At 50.0% G+C, this 13,964-nt stretch overlaps 1 protein-coding gene across 4 annotated transcripts in view; it reads right to left on the bottom strand.

Annotated features, from left to right (window-relative positions):
* The window catches only part of RAD51B (RAD51 paralog B), a 909,884-nt gene that overhangs the window by 119,017 nt on the left and 776,903 nt on the right, over positions 1-13,964 (bottom strand). Inside the window, exon 9 of one of the 4 annotated variants that reach the window (XM_063697922.1) lies at positions 1,209-3,017. The exons of 2 other annotated variants lie outside the window; for them this stretch is intronic. In XM_063697922.1, the coding sequence (XP_063553992.1) occupies positions 2,776-3,017 (242 nt within the window). In that variant the 3' untranslated portion in view covers positions 1,209-2,775. Of the gene's footprint in view, positions 1-1,208; positions 3,018-13,964 lie in introns of those variants that run through there. One more of the 4 variants, XM_063697920.1, reaches the window with a different exon arrangement.

Here is a 13,964-nt window from a genome sequence, read left to right as displayed (position 1 = left end):
GGCACTTTACAGTTTATAAAAAAGCATGTTCACATTCACCACTCTTTTGATCTTACGCATTTAGATTTAAATTGGGCGTTCTGAATGGCCATACAACAGCAGGCCCTAAACTCTAGCCCCAACCTCTCTGACTCCAAAAATCGAGTCATTCTTAGAACAACTAAAACGTGCTTCTGAGCAAGTTATGGAGAAATGGCCTGCCACTCACCCTCCCAAGAATATTATGAAGGCTCTTAGCCATTTAAGGAACAACTTCTGGCCAGGCACGGTGGCTCACACCTGTAATTCCAGCACTTTGGGAGGTCAAGGTGGGCGGATCACGAAGTCAGGAGATCGAGACCATCCTGGCTAACACGGTGAAACCCCATCTCTACTAAAAATACAAAAAAACTAGCCGGGTGTGGTGGTAGTCCCAGCTACTCAGGAAGCTGAGGCAGGAGAATGGCGTGAACCTGGGAGGCAAAACTTGCAGTGAGCTGAGATCGTGCCACTGCACTCCAGCCTGGGTGACAGAGTGAGACTCCATCTCAAAAAAAAAAAAAAAAAAAAGAACAACTTCCACTAACAATCTTTTTTTTTTTTGAGACAGAGTTTTGCTTTTGTTGCCCAGGCTGGAGTGCAATGGTGTGATCTTGGCTCACTGCAACCTCCACCTCCTGGGTTCAAGCAATTCTCCTGCCTCAGCCTCCCAAGTAGCTGGAATTATAGGTGTGAGTCACCATGCCTGGCTAATTGTTTTGTATTATTAGTATAGACAGGGTTTCACCATGTTGGGCAGGCTGGTCTTGAACTCCTGACCTCAGGTGATCCGCCCACCTTGGCCTCCCAAAGTGCTGGGATTACAGGCATGAGCCACCACGCCTGGCCTCCACTAACAATCTTATATTGGTCTGCATTATGCAGAATGACCTGGACTATTAGTCATGGGGCAGGCCCAGATGTTAAATAGCTTGGTCCAGTATGCTCACCTCATTAACCATGTGGTTTGTGGGTCCATTTTCACTCCTGCAGGGACACACACACACACACACACACACACCTCTCTTTACAGCAAGATAAAGAGTCACCTATCTTTTCCTAGCAGTGCTGTGACCAGGGCTGAGTTCCCACTTGCATTTCCTTCCTCCCTCTCTCCCTCCCCCTTCCTCCCTTCCCCTCTCCCTCCTTCCTTCCCTCCCTTCCTTCCTCCCTTCCTTCTTTCCTTCCTTTTTTTCTTTTAAATTATGGTCAAATATACATAACATAAAATTTATCACTGTAACCATTTTTAACTGTACTGTTTAGGGGTGTTAAGTACATTCTCACTGATGTCCAGCCATCACCAATATCTATCTCCACAACTTCTTCATCTTGAAAAACAGAAACTTTGTATCCATAAAACATTAACTCCCCGTTCCCCTCTCTCCACCCCAGCCTCTGGTAATCACCACTCTACTTTCTGTCTCTGTGAATTTGACTCCTCTAGGTACCTCATGTAAGTGGAATCACACAATATTTGTCCTTTGGCCACTTGTATTCCTTGATGGCAAAGAGTCATCTTATCTTGTTCCAGAGCTGGCCCATAGGACCAGGTGTTTGATGTGGTAGCCGGGAAGGATAGCAAGAGGAAGGATAGCAGATTCTGGAGTGCAAACACATCCCCAGACAGAATCAGGAGGGCTCCCCTCATCCTGTCGACAGCTGGAAATTCTTTCTGCTCTTCTACAAGTTGAGTGTTACAAACAGGAGACTTTTCAAGCCCAATCACAAACACAGGAATTCGTCCCTCGTCAATCTGTCTCCTGGGCCCCACTGAGACAGCTGGACTTCCCACGCAAGCGAAAGCATTCAACTGGGAGTGCCTTTTCCTGGGTCAGCCTGTTCCAGCTTACCCTTGAAGGAGACCATCAGCTCCTTAAGAGCAACAGCTATTTTTCTGTCCCAAGTTGTGTAGAACGCAGTGTAGAGCACTTTTAAAATGTCCATTTTGGCTATTAGCAGCAATCAATGCAATCTATGCCAGCTCAGGTTGGCATGATAATTTTATTTACTTAGCCAGTCCTTTGAAATTCACAGCAAGGATATGAGCCTTATGCATGATCCTCCCACTGGTTTTCGTACAGGTGAATGAACCGATTCCTTACTGCTGAAAAAAAAAATCTTACATTGGACTTGGAGTCAGGCCACAGCTAGACTGGAAGCAAGGAGACTAGAAAGCAAACGTGGACCTGACAGGCTCTGTGATGTCCCAGGCCTAATCTGGTGGGAGTCCTGAGAACAGCCTGTGCTGTGTGTGCCCAGGTGCAAAGAATATGTAAACCTTTCTCAAGTGAAAAAGCTTAGCTTTTTCCAAATTCCCATTTGAGACTGCCCGTGTGACTGCACAGTGTGCACACTCATGCAGATAGGTGGAGTCCTACTCAGCTTCTACAAAACACACTAATTTGTTGATTTGCTTTATTTCTATATGGTACCTTTCCTCCTAGGAGCTGCAAGGCTTAATAAGCTTCAGCAATCCTTTTACAATAGAGATGCTGCAAGGAGGGCTGAAGCTCTAATCACTCTGCAGAAGACCCAGCTGGAGGAAATGAGATCTCACGTGGGGATCAAGGGTTGTAGGAGTGGGAGGAAGATGTAGAGAAGAAGAACTTTTTCACTGGAGACATTGTAAAACCATGACATCCTTTGCTGAAAGGGACAACGAAGCAATTTCCCTGGAGGTTCAGAAAGTAGAATTATAGTTGCTGTCAGATGTTAAATGTAGATCTGGAAGTCGTGGTGAAAAACTAGGCTGGGTTACACTGGATGCTCATCCAAAGTCTCTGTACTGATTCCAGTTGCCCAGTTTGTAGGAGGAAGAGCAGAAGACAGGACAGTTGAGTGCATCTGTGGAGGGCACATGGAGACACTGGGTAACAGCCTGGGATTCCTTGTTTTTCTGAGCACCACATCAGGTATCAGGAAGGTAGGGCTGGGACGTGAGTCTGCTGCTGACCAGCATTCTGACCTGGGGCTGACTCTGGCCACAGTTCTAACAACTGTGAAATGAGAGAATAAGATCTGATTTAAATGCAACAAACTTTTATTAAAGATGTGTAGGAAACAACATTGAATAATAACTGTTCATGGCCTGCAGGGTTACACAACTAGGGAGATCACACACACACACACACACACACACACACACACACACATTCAGATGTGGTTATAATAGGGAATGAACAGTATTTTAAGGGAAAATGAGGCAGGAGAGAAATTGGTTTCACCTTTGGAGGAGGTAGGCCTTGAGTATGATTGAATAAGGTGCTGATGGGTGGAAATGGATGTAAAGAACAGGAGGTGTCTCTGGAAGATAAAACAGGTGAACAAAAAGAGGGACCAGAATACTGGGCAGGTGCAAAGGGTCAGTTCTGGGAGTGAGCAGCGGGTGGCTATGGTGTGAGCACAGGTACATATCACATGGCAGGGACTCAGGCAACATCTGCTGAGTGGCAAGTGGCGGCAGTTAGGTTGTACTGGAAGACGGGGAGGCCTGTTCCTGGCAGGGGAGCCACATGCGTGTGGAGCTCATATGGGTTTCTAAAAGGGAGACAGGCCACTCTGATGGGCTCTGTGTCCAAGGACAGGGAGACCACGGGAAGCGAGGCCCAAAGGCTGAGAGGTAAGGTCCAGGGAGGAGAAGGAAAGGGTTTGAATTCAGATAGCAACACCGGAGTGGGAGGGATCTGAAAAATAGTGCAGAAGCTCCTTCAGGCATCCGGAGGCTGACCAGACATGCAGGGAGACAGAGAAGAAAGAGATGAAGAGAATGCTGGGTTTTGAGCCTGGGCAGTGGGGAGGGTAGAAATACAGAAAGAGACAAGCAACCTTAAGGAGAGGTTTGGGGAGGAGATGATCAGTTCAATTTCGTGAGAAGTTCTGCAGGGTGTCTAAGCAGAGACGGCCAGCAGAGTAGGCCGGTAGAAATGTGGGGATCTGGGGAGCTGGAAATCGCGGGCTCATGGAAGCACTGGCTGAAGATGTGGACGCGGAGGAGACAAGTGATGTGCTGGGAGAGGAGGCCCGGCCGGCAGAGGAGCAGGTAAAAAGCACGGGGATGGAGAGAAAATGGAAGCCTGGCAGGAAGTCACCAGGAGAACCCATGGAGGGGAGGCAAAGGGTGGGTGGGAAGCCCAGAAACTCTGAGGAGGCAGCTAGGGGGTTGGCTCCTGGGCCACTGAGAACGGCCTTCAGTAGCAGCCGATGGCCAGGGCTGGAGAAGATGAAGGTGAAAGGACCCAGTGAGAAGTGTGTGATAAGGGGGACAAGAGCAGAGATGGTGTGCTGAGAGAAAGCCGTCTAAGGGAAGCCCTTTTAGGACAAGGAAGAGGACGCCATGCTTGTGGCTGTGCACTGGAAGCACTGGAGATCCTGCTGCCACACAGCTTCCAGTCCAGGCTGAGGACGGCGGCTACTTGGTGTGGAAGACACAGGAGCTGTTGCATTTGCACCCAGGTATGGAAGTTAGTTTTGCAAAGGAGGTGGGGACATCCTCTGCTCTCGAGGGAAGGAAGGCTGGTGGTGTGAGTGAGTGAGCTCTGAGGGGGGTGAGAGGAGACTCCAGGGGCCCTGTGGGAAGGCCTGGACCTGCTCAGTAAGGGGCGTGCTGAGAGATTCTGCAGGTAGAAGGTAGAGGTGGGGATCTGGGGCATCTAAGGAGAGTGACAGTGGCCACTGACAGTGGCCTCAGGGGAGAGCCAGACTCAGCCTGTGCTGGGCCTGCAGCCGCACCTCCTCTGGGGCCTGGCAGCCGAAGGTTTGGAGTGAATGGAGTGGATGGCCATGAGGGGCCCTCGGGGCAGGCCTGGGTAAAGTTGAGAGTGAGGGTGCTGAATGCCTGAGATCAGGCGGGCAAGGGAGCCCAGGGAAGCTTCTAGGGGGAGAGGCGGGGGCACAAGAGCCAGGGTGACAGCAGGAGAAGGAACAGGTGAGGGGAGGAAGCTGCGGCCAGAGAGTGGACATCAGCAGCCAAGGTCTCAGGGTAGATAGCTGGAGGTGTCTGAGGGAGCCAGGCAGGTAAGTGACAGATAGACCAGTGCAGAGGTTGAGAAGTGGGGGCCCCGGAGGAGGGGCCACAGCATGGAGAAGGGAGTATCTGGGCCGGCTGCAGAGCTGATGGGTGACAGAAGAAGAGGGACCAGCAGGGCTGGAGCCCAGAGCCTTGGCTGGGGAAACTGCTGTGGACAGCCCTCCTCTTCATTCAGCAATAGCACCTGTTGGGAAGCCAGGAGGCTCCCAGAGGCAAAGGGGGCCTGCTCTGTTCATGCTCACTTAACCCCACTCCTTGAGGGCCTGGGCTGAGGTGCTGATGCGTTTCATGCCCGGGAACTGTGATGCTGAGGGGAGGGCATGAAAGGTGGCTCCTTCAGCTACTGACCCATGGCCCTGCAGCCTGCCCAGGAGTACTCTGCAGCCGCCAGCTACCTGCAGCTGCTCTCCTCCTCCAGGGAGGTTAAAGCCCCATTCTAGGTCAGGCCCTTAGGCAGGGAGAGTCCAGCATTTCCTCTTTCACAGCCCCGGGACTTCCTCACCACGCTCAAGCAAGGCCCCTCTGAAGCCGAGCATCTCCTGCGTGCTCCCAAGCCAGGGAACTCGCACTAGGGAAGGACTCTGGGTGGTGGTGGGGGACAGGCCCTCAGCACTTCCCCTCTTAGAGAGACAAGCCAACAGCACAGCTGGACGCCCCACTCGCAATTTGTTCAGCTCAGTTTGATTCTCTTTCTCTCCCTGGTGAGCTTCAGTTTGGAGTTGTTTGCTCTTCATCAGCAGTTTCTGGAAATGTGGTGTTTGGAGAGGGTTGGGGAGGCCTAAGAGAAGGGCAGGGAAGCTGAGAGACTGTGCTGGTGCCCAGCTGCACCTGGGGTGGTCTCCCATGGCATGCGCTGTGCCCAACCCTCAGGCCTACCGCCCTCAGCAGACCTAGGTGTCCTTTCTTAGGCCTCTCAGAACCTTTGGCCTCATACCACCCCTGGCTAGAAACTGCCACCGGCTCCTTCCACTCAAACCAGAACCTTCCTTTCTTGATTCCTACCCCTGAGGTCTGGGATTTCTTTGCCTTTCGGCCTGGCTCTTCATTCCTCTGGAGGCCTGTGTGAGAAGGGGCAGGAGGCAGGGCCAGGCCTGTCCTCCCGGGTAATCGACAGCCCCTCCTCCTACATTGCCAGCCCCCGTCTTCCTCCCTACACCCCGCAGGATGGCTTTGGCCCTCCTTAGAGTGCGCCTCCCCGGGGCTGTGTGCTCCCCGTCCTTTCCTGGTGCCCCATGGTATTTGTCCACAGCAGAAGAGGAAGGCACAAAGGCTTTGTGCAGAGACCCCGGGAAGAAGAAGATAAATGGAATCTGCAATAAATCCAGGAGCAAAGTTGTAACTTGACTTAAAAACAAACAAAAGGGCCAGAACTGCACTTAAGCTCGGCAGAAGCTCATCTCCCAGTGTAAACAGAAAAGGGCGGACGTGGGCTGAGGAGCCTCATGGGCCTGGGCTGGCAAGGGAGGGGTCTGGAGCAGGGCTGGCCGCAGACTTCCTCTGGAAGAGATGGGCTGTGGGGGACGGTCTCTGTGGCCTTGTGAAAGGAGAAAGAAGGTGCTGGCATTGTTGTTGTTTGCCACGCATTTTTCCATGACTTACTCTTTCGAAAGGATACTCTCAGGATTGGGACAAGAAGGTTGTTTTCAAACTGGTGCTGGGCAGATAAAAGCTGGGACCAATGGAGAGCAAACAGAAGTGCTGGCATGAGCTCCCGGCCTCAGCCTTCCCTGGAACTGGAACACTGGAGCTCACTTAAGCCTCTCCACGGGCTCAGAGGGGCTGGGTGCACTACACTGTGTTTCCCTCAGTGGCCTGCCCGCATGACCCTGGAAAAGTCACTCTTGCTGCAATCACTGTGCCTCACCTAGAAGTGTGAGGCTGGACTTAAATTATGGCGCCTTGTTTTTACATGTGACACTTTATAATTTACATATGACACTCCATAATTTACACATGACATGCCACAGTTTACATGTGACACTCCCTAATTTCAACATGCCTCTACACACCTGAGCCTCCTCAACTACTGAAGAAGTTGGGTGGATCAGATGTTATCATCATCTTATGGGTAGGAAAACTGACACAGAGAAATAAAGAGAACTAGACAAGGTCACACAGCAAATTAGCAGTTGCCCCAGATCAATGCAGTGGGAAAGGTGGGTCCTGAGGTACAGTTCCGACTCAGTTAATAACAAACTGTGTCATCTTGAATGAGCTGCTTAACTTCTCTGTGCCTAGGTTTTCGTCTAAGATGCGATTCCTTCCAAAGGTTAAACAGATTGGCTCCCACCCTCTTTAACTCTTTGTGGCTGGGTTTTTCAAAGTCAGGAACCCCAGGGAACCCAATGGTGTGTCAAGGACCATACAAAACCACAGTTTAAACATGGCATACCTTTCCAGAGCCTCATTTCTACACTCAGATATTTTTGGAGGAAAAAAAGTCAACATAATGAAATCTTTTTTTAGGTTGTAAAACAAGATGGTGATATTGTAGAAGAAGATGCAAAAATTCCAATTTTAAAAGCAAAACCAGAAAACTTCAAGGACACATGGTGCTTGCTGCCATCTGTTTCCGGTTCTGCAGAGTATGTGTTTGCTCCCTCCTGCCTCCTGGGAGCTTGGTGGGAGAGTTTGGGAAGTGTTGCCAGGGAACCCACCCTGAGAAGCCTGGCTTGGCTCTTCCTAATGGGTATTCGAGCCTCACTAGGCAGTGAGCTGCTCATATTCCTGGTGAAGGTGAGATGGAGCTGTTTTCACAGCATCTTACACAGTTGTTCCGGTCCTAGGCTGCACCTTAGAATCACCTGATGAACTTTCAAACAATACTTATGCCAGAGTCCCACCTGGCCCAAGTGCACCAGAGTTCCTGGGAGTGTGGTTAGGGCACACTGTGTTTTAAAAGCTCCCGGGTGATTCTCAAGTGCAGCTTCTGCTGGGGACACTGACTGACAGTTTAGACTTCAGAGTTCAGGGATCCTGAGAGTGTCTATGTCCCTGGCGGGAAACAGTGGCACAGACAGCGTGTCCCCTACCATCTACCTACCAACCACACTTAGACTAGCGGGTGAATGAGACTGCATTCCAGAAGCCCACCCCCAGCTAAAGAAAGGGTGCAGAGGTTAGGGGCGGGTGGAGAGCAAGACGAAACTTTGCAGGGGGGCAGGAAGGCTGTATTGTGTTGGATAGTGTCCCCCCCAAATTCATGTCCTTTCCAGAGCCTCAGAACGTGACCTTATTTGGAAATAGGGTCGCTGTAGATGTAATTAGTTAAGACACAGGAGTGGGGTAGGCCCTTCGTCCAATCTGACTACTGTCCTTATGAGAAGAGAGAGCACATGTGCAGATGGAGGTGCACGCCCAAGCACACCAGGGGCTAGAGGAGGCCTGGGACAGGCTGTAGAAAGTAAAAGTTCCTCTCCAAAGTTTCCCTTCTTGTTAAACTGTTAGCCAGTCGGGTTTTAGTTTAGATTGTGAGGTCTGGCTCCAGCCAATGGAGACAAGACACAGTAGCAGGGACAAACTGTGTGAGGAATAAAAATTGATTCCCTCCTTTGTTCGAGTGTACTCTCGCCATTGTTCCATCTGCGATGAGCACCCTTTCTGCAGAAAGTAAAAATGGCCTTGCTGAGAGAATTAAATTTATGTTTGAGTGCTATTTCTTTGCAGCACCAGGGAACGAGCATTCTGTTTCTAAATAAATATTTTACATATAACACAGGCTCTCCCTCAGCGCATCCAGAAGGAACCCGCCCTGCTGTGACACCTTGATTTTGGACTTCTCGGATCCAGAAATGTGAAAGAGTGCATTTCTGTTATTTTAAGTAAAACTTGACCAAGTCAGCCCTATAAGAAACTAATGCAGAGGCTGATGTCAGTGAGGCCTCCCTTGAGAGCTGGAGCGAGGGAGGCTGCAGCACCGCCCTGGCCACACCGGTGGGCGTCTGAGGAGCCACAATGTTGCTGGCTTGATGCCAGTGGTTATATGAAGGAAATGAACACTGGTGGGCTCGTTTTACTGAAAAGCTGAGGGGATGGAGTAAACATGACCTGTCCAAAGTGTCACTCTGAAGAAAAGACAAGAACACAGGAGCTAGTTCACTCACTCATTCATTCACTCACTCACTCGCTGACCACCCACTCAGGGAGCCCTACCATGTGCTAGGCTCCCAGAATACAAAAGTACATGAGACCAGAGCAGCGTGGCCCTGTCCTCAGTGAGCCTGAGCCAGTGCTCTGCTCATCAGTGAGGAGGAGGGCCCATGGGCACTAAGATTTCTCCAACCTTGACCTTCGATGACTTAGAGGGAGGCAGGAGGGCAGCCCCGGGGACCATGGCGCTGCCGCTGGGGCATTTTCTGCGGTCACAGCTGTTAATGGGCAGGGCCGAGGAAGGGCTGAGGGGCTGCACACCCATGAGGACATGGAGCTGGCCCCCTGCTCTCCTGGGGCACCTGGTTAAGCACACTTTACTGAAGGGCTGACAGGATCAGGGACAAAAGGCAGCCCCGCCTGGCTGGTGCAGCCACTGGCGGGACACTGCAGGAGGTGAGATGGGCTCAGTGGCCACCGATAATTGTACGAAGCTGAAAAATCTCTAGAGTATTTCCAGCCCTTTGCACTTGTCAAATATCACACTGGAAACCCTAGCAATTTGTGTAGGACCCTTTCCAGAAGGAAGGGGACTTCATTGGCGTGGCCTTGTGCAGGGGGAGTTTCTTGGAGTTTCAGCCTGGGAGTGGGCCGGGCCTCCCTGTTCGGGGCTCACCCCACCTTCTCCAGCCACTCTCGTGTGCACCTGGCCTCACCATGAAAGGCGACTTTCTAGACGGACTCCCCAGCCAGGAGATGTCTGCGCTTCTCAGGCTCTTTGGTTTTCCCTTCACATTTTTGGGAGTTACATGACACCCAGCAGCCAGCAATCCTGGCGGGCTAAGAAATACAAAGTTCAGGGCCTGAGGCCGCTGTGGCCTCCACTGTGGTTTTTCTGGAGCTCTGTTTCATTTGGGCTAGAGTGAACGCTTCCCTCTGGAGACCCCAGCAGGCAGGGGCTGAAGAAAGTTGAAGGAACAGTCATTTCCACTGTGGCTGGGTGTTGGTCGTCTGGCACGGAGGTAGCCTGACAGTATGCGGACAGGGGGCCAGGGCGGCCGCAGGGCTGGATACACTGAAGGAGCGGCCCAAGGCGAGACGCCGCATGTGCAGGCTCCCTCTCCGTCTTTGGGACAGCTTGACAACAGCAGTAATCATTAACTCCCCAAGTGCTTTTATTATAAGTCCATGTTACCTGACACTTCAACAGAATTAAAACAGAACAACCATTTGCAGTTAACTTGGCCTTTTATGACCTCACAGACTTTTACAAGGAAGTCTCGGGTCGCCTTATTTTCAAAAGGAAGCCAGGAGGCATGATGGGGACCCCAAAAAAGAGCTGAGAACAGACCCCCAAATCGAAAAGATAAATGAAAAAAACAGATAACATGTTTTATGGTTGTAAAAGCAACAGGTGGTCACAGAGGACAATTTGGAAGACACAGAAAAGTATAAAAAATCCCATAGAAGCCACCCATCCCTACAGACCACTGTCAGTGTTCTGAGCTATTTCCACCCTTCCTGATTGTGGAAATAGCTCTTTGCATGTGTGCCTTAAAAACAAAAGTGGAAGCAGATTTGGCAATACAGTTTATGATTTCATAAGTGACGCCCTAAAAACCTATAATATTTCAGGTAAATTTGATATAGGGATCAATAAAGAGAATAAAATTAACCCACAAGTGATTGAGGGCCTAATCCATATAAGGCACTCCATTGGGTACTATGGGGGATTAGAGATGTCTGAGGTTCGGACTCTGGCCTTGAGACACTAGAGGGAGAGGAGAGGAACATGTAAGGGCAGCTTTGATAGTCATATCCTCAGCTCCAGACATTGGGCCCTCAAAATGGTTTGCTGCATTGAGCAGAGTGTAGCCCATCCCAAAGGCTCCTCATTATTTATTCACTCAACAAATATGTATCTGTCCCTATTGCATGTCAGGCATATGGGTGTTTAGGTTTTAGAGCAGGGAAGCATTGTGGTGAGAGCAATGTTTCAGGAGATTTATATGAGCACCGCTGACCAGATGAAAAGCATGATGGGTAATGTTATGTGTTGACTTGCCTAGGTCATAGTACCCGGATATCTGGTCAAATATTAGGCTAGGTGTTGCTGTGAAGGTATTCTTTAGATGACATTAACATTTCCATCAGTAGACTTTGAGTAATCAGATTACCTTCCGCAATGTGGGTGGGCCTTGTCCAATCAGTCAAAGGCCTTAAGAGAAGAGACTGAGGTCAGATTTCAGATTTACCAGCCTCCACAATTGCATAAACCGATTTCTTAAACTCTATTTGCTTTTCTATCATCTAATATCAACCTATCATGTATCATCTATCTATCTATCTATCTATCTATCTATCTATCTATCTATCTATCTATCCATCCATCCATCCATCCATCATCCATCCACCCACCCATCTATCCGCATCCAACCCTGTTGGTTCTGTTTCTCTGGAGAGCCCTGAGTAATAGAGATGGGACTGGACAAAGGCAGGAGGAGGGAGAGCTGGTTGTTCAGAGTGGGTGAGGGAGGTCAGCTGGGCCAGTCAGAATGCTGGGAGGGGTATGTGAACATATGTCTACGTTTGTGTGAACATCATAACTGTGTGTGTATGTTTGCGCATGTGTGTGTGTCAGTGTGTGTATGCTTATGCCAGTATATGTGTCTCTGTGCCTGTGTATCTGTCTGTGTGTGTCTGTGTGTGTATCTGTGTATATGTACCTGTCTGTATGTCTTTGTGTGTATCTGCATGTGTGTGCCTGTCTGCATATCCACATGAGTATGTCTGTGTCTGAGTGTCTGTGTGTTGCTGCATGTCTACATGAGTCTGTGTGTCAGTGTGTGTGTTTATCTATATGAGTGTCTGTGTCCTGTGGGGAATGCAGGCAGTTGAGACAGCTTGCTGGGAGGGAGAGTAGAAACTGAGTCTGGGGACCAGACAGGAAGGTGGACAAGCAGGAAGGCAGGTCACATGGTGGGAAGAACTGGAGTGGCCCACGGAAGGGAGCAGGAGACCAAGGCCAGTTAGGGAACAGGAGGGCCAGAGGTCAAATGCGGTGCAGAGAGGTCTCTGGGGCAGTTTAGGGACACACACATCCCATTTCTGCCCAGGGATGGGCTTTTCAAAGGACCAAGCAGGTTGGGACAATAAGGCTTGCACAGAGGGGGTGGCAGTGGAGAGGAAGACCTGGAATCCAGGACCATGAGAATGGTGAAGAGAAATAGGGCAGTAATGATGGGAATTGGTTTGGGGTCAATGACGACTTCAGTTTAGACCTGTTGGGCTTGTGGGAATGACAGAATAAGACTTTCAAGGGTGAGGAGGGGTAGTGACCAGTGTCATGTTCCAGAAAGGACAAGGAAAATGCAGAGTGAGGAAAAGCCACTGGGTTTGACAAGAGGGAGGGGAGGTAGTGGGCCTGCATGTGGAGGGCAGCATTTGTGGGCCCCCTACTATGAGTATATAGAAATGAAAGAACAGGAGAATACCACATGAATGGCGGCAGAGCTGAGTGATGGGAGCCCTGTGCAGATCTGAATGAAGAATGAAACTCAGTCATCAACATATGCAGGCCTGATCCCATTAAGTACTTCCTCTGAGAGTTAGCAAACTGATATCCTTTAATCATGCCTTATATTTATAAAGGCCTTTCTCCAAAGAACTCCAAGTGCTCAAAAACATTAATTAATGCACTCTCCCAGCCCCCTTTAGGGAAAAGTTGGTGGCAGGTATCATCATTCTGTTTATAGGCATGGAAACTATGGCCGACATGAAAATGACGCTGCCAACCAAGGTCACAAAGCTAGTCTGTGGCCAGGAAGGAGGAGAGCCAGGCAGATGTCCTACCTGGCTGTCCTCCTTCTGCAGCTAGGCCATTCCTATATCACCCATCTCTTGCCAGGACCCACCCCCCACCAAAAAAAAAGTTACTAGTGAGACGTGGCTATGAGATCAACTACAGGGTCCAAGGCTTCAGAGAGTGGCCACAAGATAATCCCAGAGGGATCTTGGGGCTAGGTGTGGGGCTTGGGGACCAGGTCTTTTGTCTGCTCTGTCTTGGACTACATGGGAACTTAAGCAGCTTACTTCTGCTTACTTATTTACTACCAGCAAATGCTGAGACCAAACAATAACAAAATTTCCAAACTCAAGAAAGCATGCAGTCACTCAGTTTGTGTTTCACGGGTACCCACACACAAGAATTCTCTAGAGCTGTAAAGTAAGGAAATACCTCAATCCTTATGCTTCAGGCTGTGCAAAACCCAACCACGTGCTCAGAAGCAAAATGCTCTTTAAACACAAAGAATATCCAGGACAGCCCACTAAGAAGATGATTTGGCCACCTCTGGTGGTGATGATGACACCTGCCACCAGCTTTTCCCTAAAGGAGGCTGGGAGAGTGAATTAATTGACATTTTTGAGCACTTGGAGTTCTCTGGACAAAGGCCTTTATAAATATAAGGCATGATTAAAGGGTATCAGTTTGCTAACTCTTAGAGCTTGGGTTTTATCAGGCCATGAAAGGAAGGAAATGCCAGGGGTCCCAATGGCAGAGGTGATCCACAAAGCCCTCTACTGTGGCCCCAGCGGGTGCAGATGTAGGGACCGTTAACCTAAAGGCACGCAGTCCTCCCCAGGACTGCACCTGCCAGTGCCGAGCCCTGTGGGCTGCCGATACCCAGCCTGTTGGATAATGAGGGCTGGCTCCTGTGGGATCAGTTAAGCAGTACACATTCCCAGTCTAGAGTTTAATACCCTAGACATGGGTGGACATGGGAAACTCAAGGGGCCACCAGCATGCTGGCCCAATGCCAGAGTTTAA

Source organism: Gorilla gorilla, chromosome 15 (genome assembly GCF_029281585.2).
Source record: "Gorilla gorilla gorilla isolate KB3781 chromosome 15, NHGRI_mGorGor1-v2.1_pri, whole genome shotgun sequence".
Taxonomy (NCBI): domain Eukaryota; kingdom Metazoa; phylum Chordata; class Mammalia; order Primates; family Hominidae; genus Gorilla; species Gorilla gorilla.
The sequence above is the reverse complement of the archived record's forward strand: the minus strand, read 5'-3'. Positions and strand labels throughout refer to the sequence as shown.